General features: G+C 38.9%; 1 protein-coding gene across 3 annotated transcripts in view; it reads right to left on the reverse strand.

The window, feature by feature from the left end:
- Window positions 1-1718: 1718 nt before the first annotated feature.
- Window positions 1719-17937, reverse strand: part of znf462 (zinc finger protein 462) — a 49177-nt gene continuing 32958 nt past the window's right edge. For all 3 annotated transcript variants that reach the window (XM_078271397.1, XM_078271399.1, XM_078271400.1), the window contains 9 exons: window positions 15908-16338; window positions 14600-14718; window positions 12689-12886; window positions 10149-10407; window positions 9757-9914; window positions 8441-8664; window positions 5956-6256; window positions 5545-5677; window positions 1719-5175 (listed from right to left, as the gene is read on the reverse strand). In XM_078271397.1, coding sequence (XP_078127523.1) covers window positions 4959-5175; window positions 5545-5677; window positions 5956-6256; window positions 8441-8664; window positions 9757-9914; window positions 10149-10407; window positions 12689-12886; window positions 14600-14718; window positions 15908-16338 — 2040 coding nt within the window. In that variant the 3' untranslated portion in view covers window positions 1719-4958. The remainder of the gene's footprint in view (window positions 5176-5544; window positions 5678-5955; window positions 6257-8440; window positions 8665-9756; window positions 9915-10148; window positions 10408-12688; window positions 12887-14599; window positions 14719-15907; window positions 16339-17937) is intronic.

The following is a 17937-nucleotide window of genomic DNA, read 5'->3' on the forward strand; positions in this document are numbered from 1 at the left end:
TAATATTTCCATTTGTACCAAAGTCATGGACCGACCAACTGCTAGCCCCAGAGTCATGATGCTTGCATGGTTTAACATATCTTTTGCTCATGGACCTGCTCATGACTTACCATGATTTCCCAAATTATATTTGTTTGTCCAAGATGAAACAGCTATGGCAACCCTTCTTACAGTAAGTATTCTGCACCTGGAGGCAGATATTTGTGTTGGCTGGCTGTATTTGTTTAAACAGAATGAAGCTAATAAAAATGGCTCCTCTCTAGAGAACCATATCCAACACAAATCTGCAAGTAACAACATGAAGTACTAATTTGATCAAATTTGATGTTAGTTTCATAGAAAAATAGACAGGTGATTTGATTGGAAAAACAGCACTTCCTAATTCTTGTTCCTTTGGCATCACTTTGCCCTTAACAGTGAAGCACTTCACTTACTGAATTTGCTATTCAGGAAGATTGCTTGTCAAGGAAATGTGTGCTGATATGCATAATTCAATGATTTAATCATACATAAAAGTGATATTATGCGTGATATCAAGTCTGAAAAAATATAAGTAAAAAGTGCAGAATGTTTTCACAATTTAACCCTTAACATCTTAGTGTTAAGCAAGGAAAAGTGACATTTCAGAGCCCTAATTGAATTTACACAATAAGTCTGTACAAAGAGGAGATAAATGCAATTAACCGTTATCTGATAACTTTATTATCAAGTTAAAAAAAGACAATGAATTACAATATTTACAGAATATCCAGAGATAAATGGAATAAAATTGTAAACAATCATTCTAGGCAACATCACAACCCACCATCAGGTAATCAGATTTATATGGGAAGAAAGGCAAGAAGGAGAGATTCTAGTGTCAAACTATGACGACAACAGTCTGAAAAGAGAAATGCATCGGAAACAAACTAAACATATATACAAGTATCCAGTGTGTTGTCAGCAGAGGCTTAACTTTGGGTAAACTGGGAATATTACAGTCTAGAGACTGCACACAGTGAAGGATTCATAGTCATTTTCTATTAAAATAATCACAGAACAACAAACAATTTTGGGTTGACAGCTTCATTACCCAGATTGTCCCAATTTATCATCTGTTTACACTGGGCTTTCAAGCTGGGCAACAAGCTGCCCTACAAAGCTTATTTCTACAACAGTTTTCAAACAGTTTTACTTTCAAAAAGCTACAAGCTGGTCCTGAAAAACAGAAAAGGGCTTTGAGATTCAGCACCAACTCAACAGGTTTTTAAGGTATTACAAGGACTGAGGAGCATAGTGGGGCTGCTACATTCCCACCTCTTGTTGACTGGGTAGACTAAAGTTAGGCCTACTTGGAGCAAGTGAGCTGATGCTCTTACTGGAGTGTCAGATGTTGAATTGGACATGAGTCAGCTAGATTTTAGAGGGATCTATGGGTCGACTAGGAAACCAGATCATGGCCAAGCCCAGAAAAGGACCAAGCAGTTTAGGTAATTGCACCCAAAGTAACAATTTTTTTTCTTCTTCTTCACAATAAAAGCCATGGCCACAAATTAGTAGAGAACGGCATCATTTTCCTTCACGTGTTTAAATATTGTACAACCACACTGCTCTTCTGCTCATTCCCATTACAGTACAAAAAGGAGATATTTTTCATTGTAACCAGACATTGTACAACAGCGTAATAATGTTGGATTGGGGACTCAAAAAGCCCTTAAGGGTTAGCTATCATCTTTAGATTTCTTTTTTTTTTTTTTTTTTTTTTTAAAATGAGAACACCTAAAGGAAAAAAGGGTTAAAGTATCCTTTCTGAAACACCACGGTTCAAACACTTAACAAGTAATTTAGTTTTCTATACATGGCTGCAAACGTGGTTCGCCTGGGTTCCAAACCCAAATTTCCTATTTCCATCAATGGTTCAATGTTCAGGAAAGACAATCACAGCAGCAACACAGCGGGCTTGGTAAATGTTTTGGTACCAAGAACACAATACATTAATTGTGCTCCTTTACGAATTCGACATTGTAATTTAGTTATCAGCCACTTTATTTCCGATTGTTTAACGTTGCTTATTGGTCTTATTGGAATTGAATATAAATGTGTCTTAATAATTGCTATTCATTATCTTATAAGGCTTTAGGGCATTCAAGCAGCAACTTCCAACAAATACAATCTCTGCCTTTTGTCAGTAATAACAATAACATGAGAACTTTGTCTAAAAAGAAGCACACATATGCAGGCTATGACAGTTGTGCCAATAAATAATTTAAAGGTGTTTAAGTTGGGCGATTTGACACCTTTAAAATAAGTCAATGTTCAACATATAGTCCCAGTGGCAAATAAACTCTATACATGTGGAAACAATTGGTTTTTAGGGCTTTTCGACTTGGTTACACTTGTCTTTTCAGTGTCTATTGCGTCACAACTGGACCACAGACTGTAGAAAACATGTCTGTGGCATCAGCCATAAGTTTCTAAAGGGATGTCTTGAAGCCAAGATTTGAGTTTAATGCTTAATGCCAGCCTGTCAGTCATTTGGAGCCTAACAATCTGAATTTGGGTGATGTGGAGGGACCTGGATGGAGTTGAGGTAATCACCAGGGCTGACTGTGAAAGGCAGAGACATCTGTCAATCAAGCAAACATTGCTCCACACATACCCAGTTTAGCATGACATTTCATTTGTGATGCTCACAGCATAAAAAAACAACACTCAGCAGCATTTATATTCCTTTCACTACAGATAATATACACTAGTAGTACACGCAGAACACATTATCAACAGTTTTCAGGGACTATTTATTTAGTAGAAAGTAGTTCCAGTGAAAACTGCATTTTCTTTAATGCTGTGAGTATAACAAATTCAATTCCATCCACTTTCATTGGACCGACAGAAATCTCAGATATCTCAATCCCTTGGCAAATAAACCAAAGCTATTGCCATGGCTAAATACCACTACACCACATCTCTTTGTACTGGTACTCACTCAATTGCTGCAATTACAATAAAGTCAAATCTAATTTCATCTAATCTGATTTTACTTAAACAATGACTGTGAAAATTGCCACTAAGACACACATTAGAAGAAGTGAAATTAGATTCTGAGGCTATAAATTATTGTAGGAAATTGATTTCCTGGTTACTTCAAACCAGCTGTCCATACATATTATACCTGTTTTTAAGGTATAATATGTAACTTTTTCCACATTAAAATGTCTAAAAATGACAAGACCAATGTTATATATTTTGTTGAGTTGTGTACTTGTGTGAGTTGTATTATCCTAAATGTTTCCAACAATTTTCAAACCCAGAGAAATCTGAAATTGTAATCAAGGTTGCATTTGCACAGTGTTGTGGTTGTCTACCAAAAATATTTTTTTAATCCAGTTTTATGCCACATTTTAACTATTCACTTTTTAGATATTGGTTGTTTTTTTACTATATATCTTAACCGGATGAAAGATTTTAGTCCGAGACGTCCTTTGTTGCCAAACAGCTTTAGAAAAACACAGATTTTTAATGTGAAACTGTTTTATTCAGTGTTTTTACTGGTTTTAATCACCTGCTCCGTTGTTTTGGAGAGGCGGATACCTATGTGGATAATTCGGCTCCCGGTAAAAACCCGATGAACACTGAAGAAATCCTAACCGGGAGAAGCTGACTGCAATGACGTGTGGTGAAGACAACAACTCCCCTGATCCCACCCTCAAGCTACTTCATGACGTCACTCAAAACTCCATCTCTTGATTAAGAGAACCCTCGCGGCAGAAAATTACATATTGTGCGGTTAAAGCAATTAAAGCCATTTAGTGGCCATTAGAGGAACTGCATTTTAAGGCACTAGCACACTGGCTTCAACACTCAGCCGTGGTGGTCAGCCTCCTCCAAACTTTGCATTAAATAGTCATTTGGGGATGCACATACAGTATGTGCAGAGCTGGATTCTGGCAGATCCAATTGTCAAATTTGCACTGAAAAGACAAGTGTAATCTCTGTCTATTGATCACAATGATAAATATCCCGCCACTGTTGTAAAAACATGTAGTTATATGTTCCAGGCTAACCTTTGCTATGATCAGATTAATAGATACCTATGTCAAATGGATACAGCCGTGACACATTAAACATAGCTCTGTTGTTATATTGATCTGCTGAGTGCATAGGTCAACTGTGATCTTGTTTAACCTGGACTACAAACACCATTATATGTTACGGGGATGGGAGACTTAAACTAATCCCATTATTTTCATGATTTCATCAGTGAAATATCGGGACAATAAAATAGTACAGTCAAAATGCAAAGGGTGCCACAGGCTGAAGGCTTATACGTAGTATAATATTAAGGGACCTAAAATATAGCAATTTGCTACAAACATTGGGGGAAATTGTCAGTATTTCTACGAATGAAGAAAACATGATTTGTGGTTTTACTAAAATAGATAAGGTGCGACTCTTTCTCAAGGAATACTTCTACACAATTAACACAAGGCTAAGATGAAAAAGCTCTACAGTGGGCCACGGTTTACATGCTTTCATATCTTGTTTATTTATTTTGGGTACATTTAAAATACCCCTGTTTTGGGGGAGTGTAAAAGGTGCTTCAAATAATAAAACACTAAATTTTGTTAATCATTTTGGACAACATTCTTTATAAATAGCTTAGTTTTTATCTAGGTGGGATCTTTCACTGTAGATTTGACCAGAATGTCAGCAATAAAGAGTTCTGTTCACTATTGGTTACCAATATATTAAGATCTGTCCTAGGGGACTGCCCATTTAAAGACCTCAGCCGTTTTATGCAGCACAATCTAACACTTAAATATGTAACACCTAAAATCTAGTAATGCGCCAACTCATAAGAAGTCACTTATTTTTCAGTTTCAATCTTTTTGTTTCCTTTGAAGTCCTATTTAAAGATCCAACTCAGTGTTGATCCTACCCAATGTTATCAGTTTCTAGCACAAGAGGCCACAATCAGTTCAACCAAACTGTTGATCATTTTTGGTGTTGAGCATTTCTTTGTCTTCCACATACTGGCTTGGACTTCTCAGTGATAGATCAGCAGGGTTCCCTTCCTTGTTGCTGGACAGGTGCAATCCTGTGTCCATCAAGGCTGAGGCGGAGCCAGAGGAAGATGAAGCGGAGGCTTCTATTGCGGAGGTGGTGCTGGTGTCCATCTGACTGTTGTTTACCATCCTAGCAATGAGGGAGGGAGCAGAAATAAGTGCTTTTAACATGTGGGAAGATATGAACAAACATAAGACTAAGGACAGAGGGGGTACAATTTTAAATATGCATATATACTGAATATGCATATATACTGAATATATATACGTATATACACACACACACACACACACACACACACACACACACACACTAATAAATGCCAATGTTTACCAAGAAGCCCTAAGCACAAAGTACGTTAGTCCATATTGTTGGCACAAAGACCAGAAAGACAGGTAACAGGACCATGGTGTACTGTGCCGTGGGTAAGGAAAGTACACAACCTCACACACAAAATGAGAGTATAGAGAAGAAGAGAAATAGTAAAAAAATACTAACATGCCATGTCGAAGGACATGACGTTCCCACTCAAGGCTGTTGGTAAAGCAGCGGCCACAGAACTCACAGGGAAGACGCTTCTCTGCGCTGCTCGGTGCAGAGCTGCTGCTGCTGGTGGGAGATGCAAGGACCTCTGGGAAATGGAGTTCAAATGATTGGTCAGTCTCTTACTTATGGGTCACAGGAGATTTTCACACTGATCACAATTTGATATAAAATTACTGAGAACACAACAGAAAATGGCTTTTCAGCAGATACCAATTGACAATGTAATCCCAAAAGATTTTGTGTATTTGACAGTATAAGGCAAATTATCCTTTGGGTATGGACTATGTCAACAGAGTAGGGATGAATATGAGTAGATAATTTGTTACACAGGAGAGCAACAAAGATGACTTCATTAGTATTTACCTTGTAGGCCAGGCTTCTCCTCCTCCACCTCCCTGACTTCCTCTTCATCTTCCTCCTCCTCCTCTTCCTCTTTGATGTTGTCATCTATCTCTTCATCATCCATCTCTCTCTGTTCCTCCACTATGTTCTCCACAATCTCCATTTCATCTTCATCATCCTCCTCTTCTGCAGCTTCTTTCCCATCTTCAACCATCTCCAAGCTTTCTCTTTCTTCTTCCTCTTCTGCGCTGCTCCCTTGTTCCTTTATCATCTCCAGCTGGTCCAGGTTGACGCGGCCCATCAGCTCGAAGTTCCGAATAACCTGTTCAGAAACAGGAGGTATTAATCAGTTTGGTATAGTGTGCTTTGAGCAGTATTTATCTTGTCTTTTTTTCTTCAACAAGACACCAGAGGTGTATTTCTATCAGAACAATGCAGCATAAGATGATCAGTAAACAAAAATTTAACAAAGATGAAATATTTTGATGACAGAACCAGCTCATTCCATTGCCTATGAATCTTGTTGCAAATGATGTCACGCTTTCTGACCAATTTCCACCTCCCACACAGCTGTAGCTCTGCAACATCCTTCCCAGCAACGACAATGTCTGTCCTTCCACTCCTTCTACAATGAATAAGCTCTCTGTCTCAACCAGGAGGAGCCCTGCTCTCTCATTCTTCCTTTCAACTGCATGTCAACAATGGACATACAAGTTTTACAAGACCTTTTTTGGCCTTCAGCTACACATAAAAAGGACCAAAAACTCCCGCACACGGCTAATAACTTGTACTCACTTTATTTATGATTTTTTTTGTCCTCATACCTCAAATTAAAATTCATATAGACAAACAGCATATGTAAACATATGCGGTCTTCCGATCGTAAAAAAAATTGAGCACAAGTGATTACCAGTGTGTCCGATTCATTTGTTTTAGGGTTCTTCCAAAGAAAGAGTTTTCAATCCAACACATCTGTCTGGTGTGCAGCAACTTTTAAGTGTGACCTTGATCCACAGTACATAACATCAAGATAACAATATTGATTTCACGATAACACAATAGCACCACTTCTTTGCCAAATGATCTGAATGAGAAAGGTGTGTAATAATAACCTGCACATCTTCGCTCCTCACAGTGCCTCATGTCAGCCAAACTTAAGTCAAAACAACGTTTTTCTTGGATTTTGTTACCTTTGAATACGTTATTTTTTATTATCTGTATATGCATCATGGTAATTATCCATTCATGCATCATCTATACCTGCTTATTCCTATTTTAGGTAACAAGAGGGCTGGACCTTATCCCAGCATGCCCTGAGTAAAATCAGGGATGTGAAAAGAAAGAATTGAGAAACAATAATCGTGCTGCCCTTTTAAGTTTAATGTAATCTAAAATGCCACTTGCCTTCTCACATCATCACATAAATGATCCCCATTAAGACAGACTGAGAGACTAAACCTTTTCTCTCCTCGATGTGGTTAGAATATACTGAAGCTCTAGCAATCCGATAGATATGCGCCTAGTCATCTTATTCCACTGTATCATTCAGTAGTCACTGGTATTTTTATCTCCTTATCAAGGTGCAGCATAGAGTTGAATTTTGGCTTTATAATCTTGTGTAGCAATTATTTTATGTTGTTTTAAGAAACCATGTGTTTATATTAACTCTTAAGGGCGTTTAAATGAAAACATAAGAAAAGATGGAAGAACAGAGGTGTTTTGTGAGCCACTTGCATACTTTCATACTCCTGATTGACTTAGCAACCGACTATAATTGTAATATTCTAATAATTTCTTATCTAATAAAGTTTTACACATTTTCAAAAAATTATACCACACACACAATAAACGATAGTTGCGAGGTTTTCCCTGCCTAAATTCAAGGTAGGCTGATATGGATTTTAGTTTGAAATTGCTGCAGGGAGTAGCTTATTTACATTTCAGCTCCTTTTTTGTCATCAGTCAGTGAACATGCACAGCAAAGAGCTTCCAGCACTGAAGTTACCAACCTAAAATCCCCAAATAAACGGAGTCTTTTCCTGTGCTGTTGCTGCACTCTACGTGGAATAAATAGTTGCTGTTTACTTGCCTAATTATAAAGATAATTTCTTTTAAAAACTTCTTTTAAATAGTTGGGTAACTGGGATTCAAATATTTTCCAGATATGAGTTTTTTGTTTTACAATCCAGAGCTGTTTAAGATATGTAAATTAGATTTGGGATCAAATCTTGACACTGTGGGAATATAGACCGTTGATTGGCACAGACCTCACGATTACCTCCATTAAAACCAGCAAAGACCCTATTGAATTAATTGAATGTTAAGTGTGTAAAATGTAAACATCTCATGTCCCAGCAGGCTGATTACAAGTAAACCATGTTCAATAAGACTCTCCGTCGGACATAAGCCAGAAAGTCTCTGATTATATTGTAAAAATCAATAACGTAAGGTACATCAATTCAGTTACACAAAACTCCATGTGTATCATATTTGGACTCCCACTGACCTTGTGCTCAAGGCGCAGATGCTCCTCTAGCTGGCTCCTTTGACTGCTATCGTAATAACAGAGCTGGCACTGGTAGGGTTTGATCTCAGCATGTTTCTGCAGGTGCAGCTGCAGGGCCTGGTCACTGGAGCATGTGAAGGTGCATTTGTGGCAACGGAATATGAGGCCCTGCAGGTGGCGCGACAGCTTGGAGCGGCTGACCTCCAACGGAGCAACGCGCTCCTCTGGTAGGGGAAGAGGAGAGAGTGGAGTGGATTATTAGGTGGGAAAAAGGAAAGGGAAGTAATGATAGAGCAGGGGAGAGGGAGAGAAGAGCAGCAAGAGCTAATGACAGAATAAGAAAAGGAGATGTGGGGGCGCAGGAGAAATATCATATGACACACACACAAAGACACACAAATCCCAGTTGCTTGGTTTTGTCGGTTTCAACACAACACTTCCTCCAAATAATTGAAGATAAAAACTATCCAAACACCCCCCAACAAGCTGTATCGACTTGTCACATTAGTTCCATCCCTCTCCCCGTTTTCTCAACACTCTCATATGCTGTATGTCATAATTACAGTTTGTTTGTAATTACTTTGTTTGCACTATGTTTACATTTCTTATAATGGAATACAAGATGAATATCAATGTTGTCAGGAGAAAAATAATTGTGTTCAGTTTGTCAACCACACAGAAAATAAGTTTGATAAGCTAGCTTTGTAGAACTTCCTTAAACCATTTAGTTACACCATATTACTGTTGCCTTTATGAGGTTTTTTATTAGACGGTGATGGCATTTAAAGGAATAGTTTGACATTTTGGGAAACTGCTTTGAGAAACTGAGAGTTAGATGAGAAGATTGATACCACTCTCATGTATGTGTGGTAAATAAGATGTTTGAGCCATTTAGCTTAGCTAAGCATAAATACTAAAAACAGGGGTAAATAGCTAACATTAACATGTTGTTTCTCGTGCATTTAATCCATACAAAAATCAAAGCATTACAACGACAAGTTGCAATTTTACAGGAGGTTATTGCTGTGTTCACTTCATACTGTTTAAACCATAATTACAAGCAGCTGAGTGGGAAAAACCATACGAAACTGTAATTCAGAGTCGGATATATTGGCATTCTTTTGGCCACTTCCTGTCCCTCCAGGAAGTCACTGCACCTGGGTATAGTCCAGCAGTAGCTGTTTCCCTGTTCCAAGTCTTTATACTGAGCTTGATCTCCTCATCTAACTCGACAAGACAAAGTGTATTTCCCAAAATGTTTAACTATTCCTTTAAAATGTTACTATGTCTCTGGTTCCATTTTACATGAAGTGTACCTCTGTGCAGGACAATGTGGTCAATCATATTGCTCTTGTGTTTTGTGTGGTAGAGGCAGAGAGGGCAGCGCAGGTCTTTAGAGAAGTGGTCAGGTGCGTTGTTGTTGTTGTTGTTGTTGTTGTTGTGACCGGCCTCCACATGCATGGTGAAGGTATTCCTGAGATAGATTCAGAGACAGAGCAAAGGATCTTTAAATCATTGAGGGACTCTATCCAGTGATTGTCCATTTAGTATCTTTACAGTTGAATACTCTTTGGAATTGGAAATTCTTTTATTAGGAATGTATGTTACTGTTATTTTATATTAATAAATGTACATAGTTTATACACTTTGCATAGCATCTATACTCACATAAATTGCATATGACATACTATCTCAAGTCTTTCCTTACTTGTAGCAGGTGAAAAAGGAACAGTCTTTGCACTTGAAGAGCTTCTTGCCACCATGGCGGTCCCTGTAGTGCCGACGCAGGCTCTGCATGTATCCAGAGCTGAACTCACAGAACTCACAAGTGAGGATGCTGTCTGGTCGATTATCAGCCACTGTTGAGCCACCAGGTGTTGAGCCGGAAGAAATTTGACTGCGGGAGGCTAGCTGGTAATGACTAAGCTGCTGACGAACATCCGCTGGCTCCTCTAGGTATGATAGATCTTAGAGAGGGGCAGTGAAATTGAGAGAAACCTGTGTATTACACTGTAACATACAGTTCAAATTCATATGAAAAAAAGAGAGTGAGACTGCCAGCCAATAGGAACATTCTCTCTTTGGGAAATGACCTGTGATTGGCCAAAGTCTCCTGTGACAGCTAGATTTCTGAAGCCTGAATACAAAAGTAAAAAGGATTTGCAGAAGTCTACTTTTCTCTCAGACCACTTGAATTACAATATACTGAAAGATTATTATAGAACTTTTGCCAAACGACATCAAAAATAAAGTGATTGTTTCTTCTACAAAATATATTCTGTACATACAGTATACATAATATTTAACAAGAGGCTATCAGCAGACAGCAGTTGGGACTATCAGGAATTTAGTTGTGCTCAGACAAAATGTCCCCCTCCCCACTCTCAGATACAGAAGTATAACTATGACTGTCATCATTTGTCCCCTACCTCTTTCCCTCCTCATTCCCTTTCTCAAGTGTCTATAATACTACTGAGCAAGCTCATCTTCTCGCCCTACTTTGAGCCTCCAACACATCAATAAATAAACCACAGTGTGACACTAATAGAATATCTATCCATGTGAAAAATGCCTCATTCAGCACTCAGAGTATGAAGAAGCATGGAAGAAAAAAAACCTCTCTTTTAAACTTTTACTGTATAGAAAGCTTGAGATCCAATTTCTCACTTTGGAAGAAGCGGTAGAGGTATTCAGAAGAATCAAACAATGCCACAGTTGATTCATGCTTTTAATATCCTCTCTGCATTGTGAAGATGTATAGAGATGAGATGGCAGATGGAGAACAAATTCTGTCGTAAGGTTGTGATGTTTCTTGGATTTGGAAAAAAACAATCGATTAAATCTCATAAATGAGAGGAGTTGGAGAAGGTCTAAAATATATTTTAAGAATGACCTTAATAAGCATAAAAATGTGAGGATTGGGTTGGCGTTCAAAGACCTTGGGTCTTGCATTCATAGTTTTAGAGCCACTCAAATGTTATTCCTTTCAAAACAAACCCCTACTCCACTTCAAATATCAGCATTTTAGACATTCGACTGAAGGTAGCTAGTTTAGCATGGTAGAAAGACATTCCATATGTCAGCTCTGCTCTTTGTCAATGCTTCACTTGTCTTGGTAGGGCACAGCTGACAGTGGTGGTGGTTGGTGCATTGAGGAATGCTGCCCTGTTTCAGCTCCAGGGAAGATTCCACAGCTCCAGCAGCAAGGTGACAGCTGCTGCCAAGAACAGTCTGCAAGCTAGAGCAGCGGCTGCACAGCCACTAAAACACCTAAAACATGGCATCACATCAGTGAGATAGCTGCTGCACCAACCTAAAGTGAAGGTGTCTCTTTGATAGGAATATTAAGAATAAAGAAAAGTGTCTTCTTTAATCAACATTAAAGAAGGCTGAGGTAGTCAAATCTCAGCAGTCAAACTCCTTAATTCTCATATGATTTATTCAGTATGTGCGCACAACACCTTACCAAAGACTATGACACCTAATTGTTGACCCAAACTGCTGATTTTCCATATTTATAGCAAATTTAAAGTGTTACATTAATCATATAAAAATTAAACCGCTTTGGATAAAAAGTCCCACCAATTTCTTTTTTTTTTTTTTACAATTTTTTGTCCCAATGTTGCCTTTCAAAATTAGAATGCGAATGAAATAGCTCTTAAATTGGGTTAGTCAAGAGCATGATGTGTGTTATATAGATTATATACATGCTATATCTGCAATAACTAGTCAATTAATCAACAGGAAATTAATCAAAAAATAAATTTTTATATATACATTTTATAAACGTGCTGGTTTCAGCTTTTCAGATGTGATTATTTGATGCTTTCCTTTGTCATATCATGATAGTTTAGTGAATTTCTTAGGGTAAATTAAATGGGCAAACTACATATTTGAATACATCTCCTGGACTGTGAGGAATTATAATGCATAAATGCTATAATGAATTTTCTGATATTTTTAAAAACCAATTCATTTTATAGATCAAAATACAATATTATTCATTATATCAATTAAATAAAAATAATATATAGTTGCAGTCCTAATATACATATTAAACAGACCACATAGACATCATGATATGGGCCTGTTTCTAAAAACATTTCTTGGCTCCAAAGTTAAGAAACTCTGTTTCTGCATTACAATAGATTCTGCTTTGATGCTCAATTGAGATTTTCCAAATCTGGCCTGACAAGCCTATCATATGATCTTATATTTATTAAAATGACATTATGCAGGATCTCATACCATCCGGGGCCAAGGGAGTCTGCTCTGTGTTACTGGCCAGCCGCGAGGGCCTGAGGGCGCCATGAGCAGCCTGGGTAGCAGCCCGGAGTTTGGGGAGGGTCAGGGCCTCACCATGGTCTCTCAGAGAGTGCTCCTTCAGCTGACTGATGGTCATTGAGGAGAAGGGGCACGACAAGCACTTGTATGTGTACTGCTCACCTGGAGGAAAATCGAGAAACAAAGGTCAACAACTTGACCGCGGTATGAAATTAACTGTACAAAGGCAGTAATAGATTAGGATCTGAAAATATTCTTTATAATAAACACATCCTCCACCGCAAACAAAGCTATTCCCATCGGAGCAAATCTGTAGCAAATATGTCACTTAGTGCTCCTCTTGGACTAATTAGCGTAATTTTGACAGAAAAAAATATTGAGCTGCAGTGTTTATTAGAAATGTCTTGAGGTAACACACATAAACATGATCCACATTCCAACTCCTCAACATATAACTTCCTTGTGGGCAATTTGGAAGTTACAAAGTTGTATGTAAGAAACACAAGTGCTACATTGTGGAACTACAAATAATTTAGTTGACTACCTGTAAGTATAAAAGGCTTTAAATGTAAACATGAATATACTGTAGTCTCACACTGCCAGAGGGAGGCGAGTCTAAAGGGGAGGTAAATGTTATCAAGGAACTTATTTCCATATTTAGTAGGAAGCTTGTTCGCTTAAAGTTTTGTGCAGGTTGGTGAGCCATGCACAAAGGACATTTCATATTATGCTTACAGCTAATCTCTGACTCATAAATTACAGTCATAATACTGACTACTTTCTTTGATTCATGCTGTTACAGTGTGTGACTGTACTGATGCTGTTCGGCTACTGTGTGTGTTTCTGGCAGCTTTGGTGGAGTTTTGGTGGAGTTTTGAATGTGCCCATGGGGGATTTATAGCATCTTGCTTCCTGTAGCTGTTGCTGGATATATTGCTGGATATATTTGCTAAACAACCTAATGCAAGCGCCATTATGAGGAGTGGCGCCATTACAACCAAATGTGATGAGACAGCAACATATTCTAACCAGAAGTGGTTTTAATAAGGAAACTACTTCCTGAGTGAACTATTTCTGGTAAGAACATGTTTGGAATAAGACAGCTCCTGAATGTGGATGAATCAATCAAAAGTATGTTATGCTTGCTGGACTGAAAGCAAGGTTACAAACTACTACAAGAACTAAGCCACAATGATAAAAAATGTAATGCTGATTGTTTTCACAAAGTCTACAAAATCGCAAAACTCCACGTTTCAAATGTAATTGCAACTCAAAATTGGTTTGTGCCAATTATCCACAGCAGTTGTTAACGCTTGGTGCTGTTTCTTGCTCCAATCAGTTCAGACAGTTGAGAGCACTGAACGGCCTTTTAAAAATTGGTCTTTCTAGTTTGGCACTTTTGAGATTGTTCTTTTGCTCATGTATTGATTTCCAAGGTGAAGCTTTTTTACATTTGCTTGAATGTCTGCCGCCTGGCTCCCTCAACAACAGAAAACGATCACAGGCGAAGGATTACATCTAACTGAAGACAGCTGTAGCCATTCACCTTTGAGACATGCCGAGGGCTTTATCACCATATTCCCAAATAAACAATATTAACAATAAATAAATCTGGGCTATTTGTGCTAAAATCTGAATCCAAATATGAATCTTTTGGATGTGCTTAATTAGGTGTATCTAATGTACTTGGTAAATGGTGAAACTGCTCCTCCAGCTAATCCACTGCTTACACTGTGCAGGATAAGCTAAATCAAGCACATCATCTTTATGTGGAAGATGATAAACAGGAGGCTGCTACTCGGGCCCAAGAATACCTTGTTAGTCATGGATACAGCAGTAAGATGTGATTTAATGTATGTATGTTTGTGTGCTTACCTGTGTGTGCCTTATGCAGGTGGCTCTTCAAGCGACTCACATAGGCAGATTTAAAGGGGCAGAGTTTGCACTTGAAGGGCTTGTGGTGTCCGTGGTGAGACTGCACATGTCTGTCCAGACTGCCAATGAGACAAAATATACAAAAGGAAAAAAACAGAAGGGAGGGTATGAGATAAGGGGATAAAAAGACGGGAAAACAAATAGATGGATTGAGGACAAAATGATAGCAGATAAAGAGAGAGAGTGACAAGAATAGAGTACAGGAAAGAAAGAGAGAGAGCTCTACTCAACAGCATCCACTTTGATGATTTCGACAGCAGGGTTTTTCAGCAGCATCTAAAGCGCTCAATTCTGTAAACCTCACAAACAACAGCCGCACATTTCCAATGACTACAGAACAAGGAGCTGTGGGGTAAACTCATCTACCCACAATCCCCTGGTAGGAGAGAGCGTGTGAATGCCTGTGGGGACAGTGGCTGTGTTTTTAATGCCAGCCTCGTAGGTGGCATGGGAATGCAGCTTCTTTCTGGGTCAGGGCACATACAGTACAGAGGGATTACACCTGGGAGCTCAGAGGAGATGAGGCCTCTCTCTTCCCCTGTGTCTCTGTGATGGATAAAGCAAATCACACTACCAAAATGTCTGCCTCGCTGTAATGTTTGTCTTACTCTCCTAGGAGGCAGGAAGTCTTAGCGAAGCTTGAGGATTCAAAGGGGTTGTGAAAGGGTAAACACAATGAGGTGTAAAATTGTGCTCTGTACATAACACATTTAAAATCCAGTTGATTTGTACAACAGCTGGTAGAAGACTGGTAAGCTATACATGGGTGAGAGTTTAAAATGTACTGCTACCAGGGCTACATATTGCACACTATTGATTGTATGGCTGGGAGGTATTTATATTCTATAATTACCTCACAATATAGTTGGCCATTCTCACACTGGATTTAAATTGCCTTCACATGCATGTGGGATATACAAGAAAATTATGCATGCATGTAATCTAGCGTTATTTTTTAAAATAAAAATAACGCTTTTTTATGTTATTATAATATATATCTATATAAATTGATTTATTTATTTATTTATAATATTATATACATAATTTGTACAACAACTGGAACTAACCTTATTGAAAAGCACAAATGAAAGAAACTGGACAGTCAGAATTGATGAAAGAGCAATGAAGGATCAATGGATCAACAGCAAAGTTGCCCAATTTACTCTAATTTATTCCTACACACAGGGCACTCTAATGTAGAAACAGTGTTAGAGGTGTCATTCATAGACTCTACTCGTCCCTCCTTACTTGTGTCTGAACGGTGAGACGAACTGGCAGTACTGGCAGCTGTATTTGTCTTCTCTGCTGAACAGCGCCATGGCTGAGTGGCTCCTCTCATGGGACCTCAGTCCCTGCATGGACATAAAGACTCGGTCACACTGGGCACATGGGTGACCCCCTGCTGCTAATCGCTGCTTCAGTTCGCCCTCTGACACCACGGCCCTCGCTGCAGCCACGAGGGCTGCTGCCCTTCCTTCAATAGCATCCGTTTTTGGTTGCAGTGGCTCAGTGGCAACGGCAACACCACCAGAAGCTGTGGAAACCAAGGATTGACCGACTATCGTAGCCGCGGGTCTCTCGATGCCATCGGCTTTAGACTCAGCTGCTTCTTCCCCCTCGAGGTCGCCGTTAGTCAGGCTCTCTGAAGGCAGGGTCAGGGGGACCTCGCTGACTTCCTGCTGCAAAACAAAAAGGAGAAGTTTCAGATGATCAGTAACTTTCTGTGCCTGTTGATTTTGTCTGTCACAGCCCTTTTGTTATGCGGATGCACTACACAGCAATAAAAGGAGAATGATTAAGGGTAACGATTAATTTGGATAGTCCAATGTTGATACTCAATCAGCTACCAGATGACAAATATAGCTGTTCACTAAAGTATCACTTAAGGTCTGGCACCTCTAACTGTTTTTCCTAAATCAGGCAAATCATGTTAAAAGCACATAAGCAACAGTTAAGCATCGGTATAACACTGGTTCTGTATGTGCTGTATCAGTGCAATCATTTCATTTAAGTGTTGGTTACAGCTTTCTCACTTACGCTCTGTAATGTCAATTGGATACATATGTGCTGGAGAACTGAATGTTGGAAGATCAACGTGGAAATATCATTGACCTGAAAGTATTTATATGTAATGCACTTTCCTTAAACACCTGTCCAAAGTACTTTAAGCTGCGGTGTCAGCCTGTAAATGAAAGTGTTTCTTGTCCAAGAACGTATTACTGAAAAACACGACTGGGTCGAGTCCAGCGTAGGCAAGCCTTAACAGTTACCTGAGGCCAACTCCATTCCTGACCTGAAACTCAGTAGTCTGCAGGTATTTACTGACACACCACACTTAGTTAATATTGAGTTGATTGCATTATCCAAATAGAATGTGACATGAAAAGTCAAGTCAAACCACTGAAATCTGTCCAGGAGCTTTGTTACATATCATTCCCAACTGTCCGCCATTTTTTAAATATATCTCTCAACCGTATAAGAATAAAATTCTTCTTAACAAAATCAATCACAATATGCATCCAGTTTCCTGTGATTAATAAACTTAATTACTAGATGATGCTGCTTAATCAGCCAGAAAATAAATGGAAGGACCTAAAACAAGACCTTGCACATTCACACATCTACCAACAACAACAACTCAAACTAAATGCTAAACAAAACTCCATCTATTTCCTCTTTCTTCATCTGCTGGAGTACTGGCTGGTTTCTGTAATTGTCACAAGTAGACAGACAATCACCATGACTTTTTTATTGCCCCAAGGAAGCTCATTCTTTCTGTGGAAGGACCTGACCCTGCACTTCATGCAGCCATAAATAAGATGTGGCATCCACAGGCCCAACCTTGCCATCCAGTCTGCCCTGACTGCACTGTCAGCCTAATCCAACTGTATCAGAAACCATTGCAGTTCTAGAGTTGAAACTGTATTCATAATACTATAAAAAGCAACTTTAATTTCTACCTTACAGTGCCTTGCTCAAGAGCACCTTGGCAGTGCACAGGAGCTACCAGTCCAAACTCCGTATTTTGGTCCATACAGGAACTTGAACCAGCGACCCTCCAGTTCCCAACCCAACTCCCTATGGGCTGAGCTACTGCCATGATTGCCACTTGCTTTACAGGCTAACATTTTATTCCATATACTGAATGTACCTAAAAGTCAAAGTTACAACAGAATACATCTTAAAAACATAAAAGACAGACTGAGTGTCTGATGGAAGAACCAGTCCTTCATTTGGGTGAGGCGTTGGATCCTTAGGCCTTTTCCCCTCACTGGCAG

This window comes from Sander vitreus, chromosome 16 (genome assembly GCF_031162955.1).
Source record: "Sander vitreus isolate 19-12246 chromosome 16, sanVit1, whole genome shotgun sequence".
Taxonomy (NCBI): Eukaryota; Metazoa; Chordata; class Actinopteri; order Perciformes; family Percidae; genus Sander; species Sander vitreus.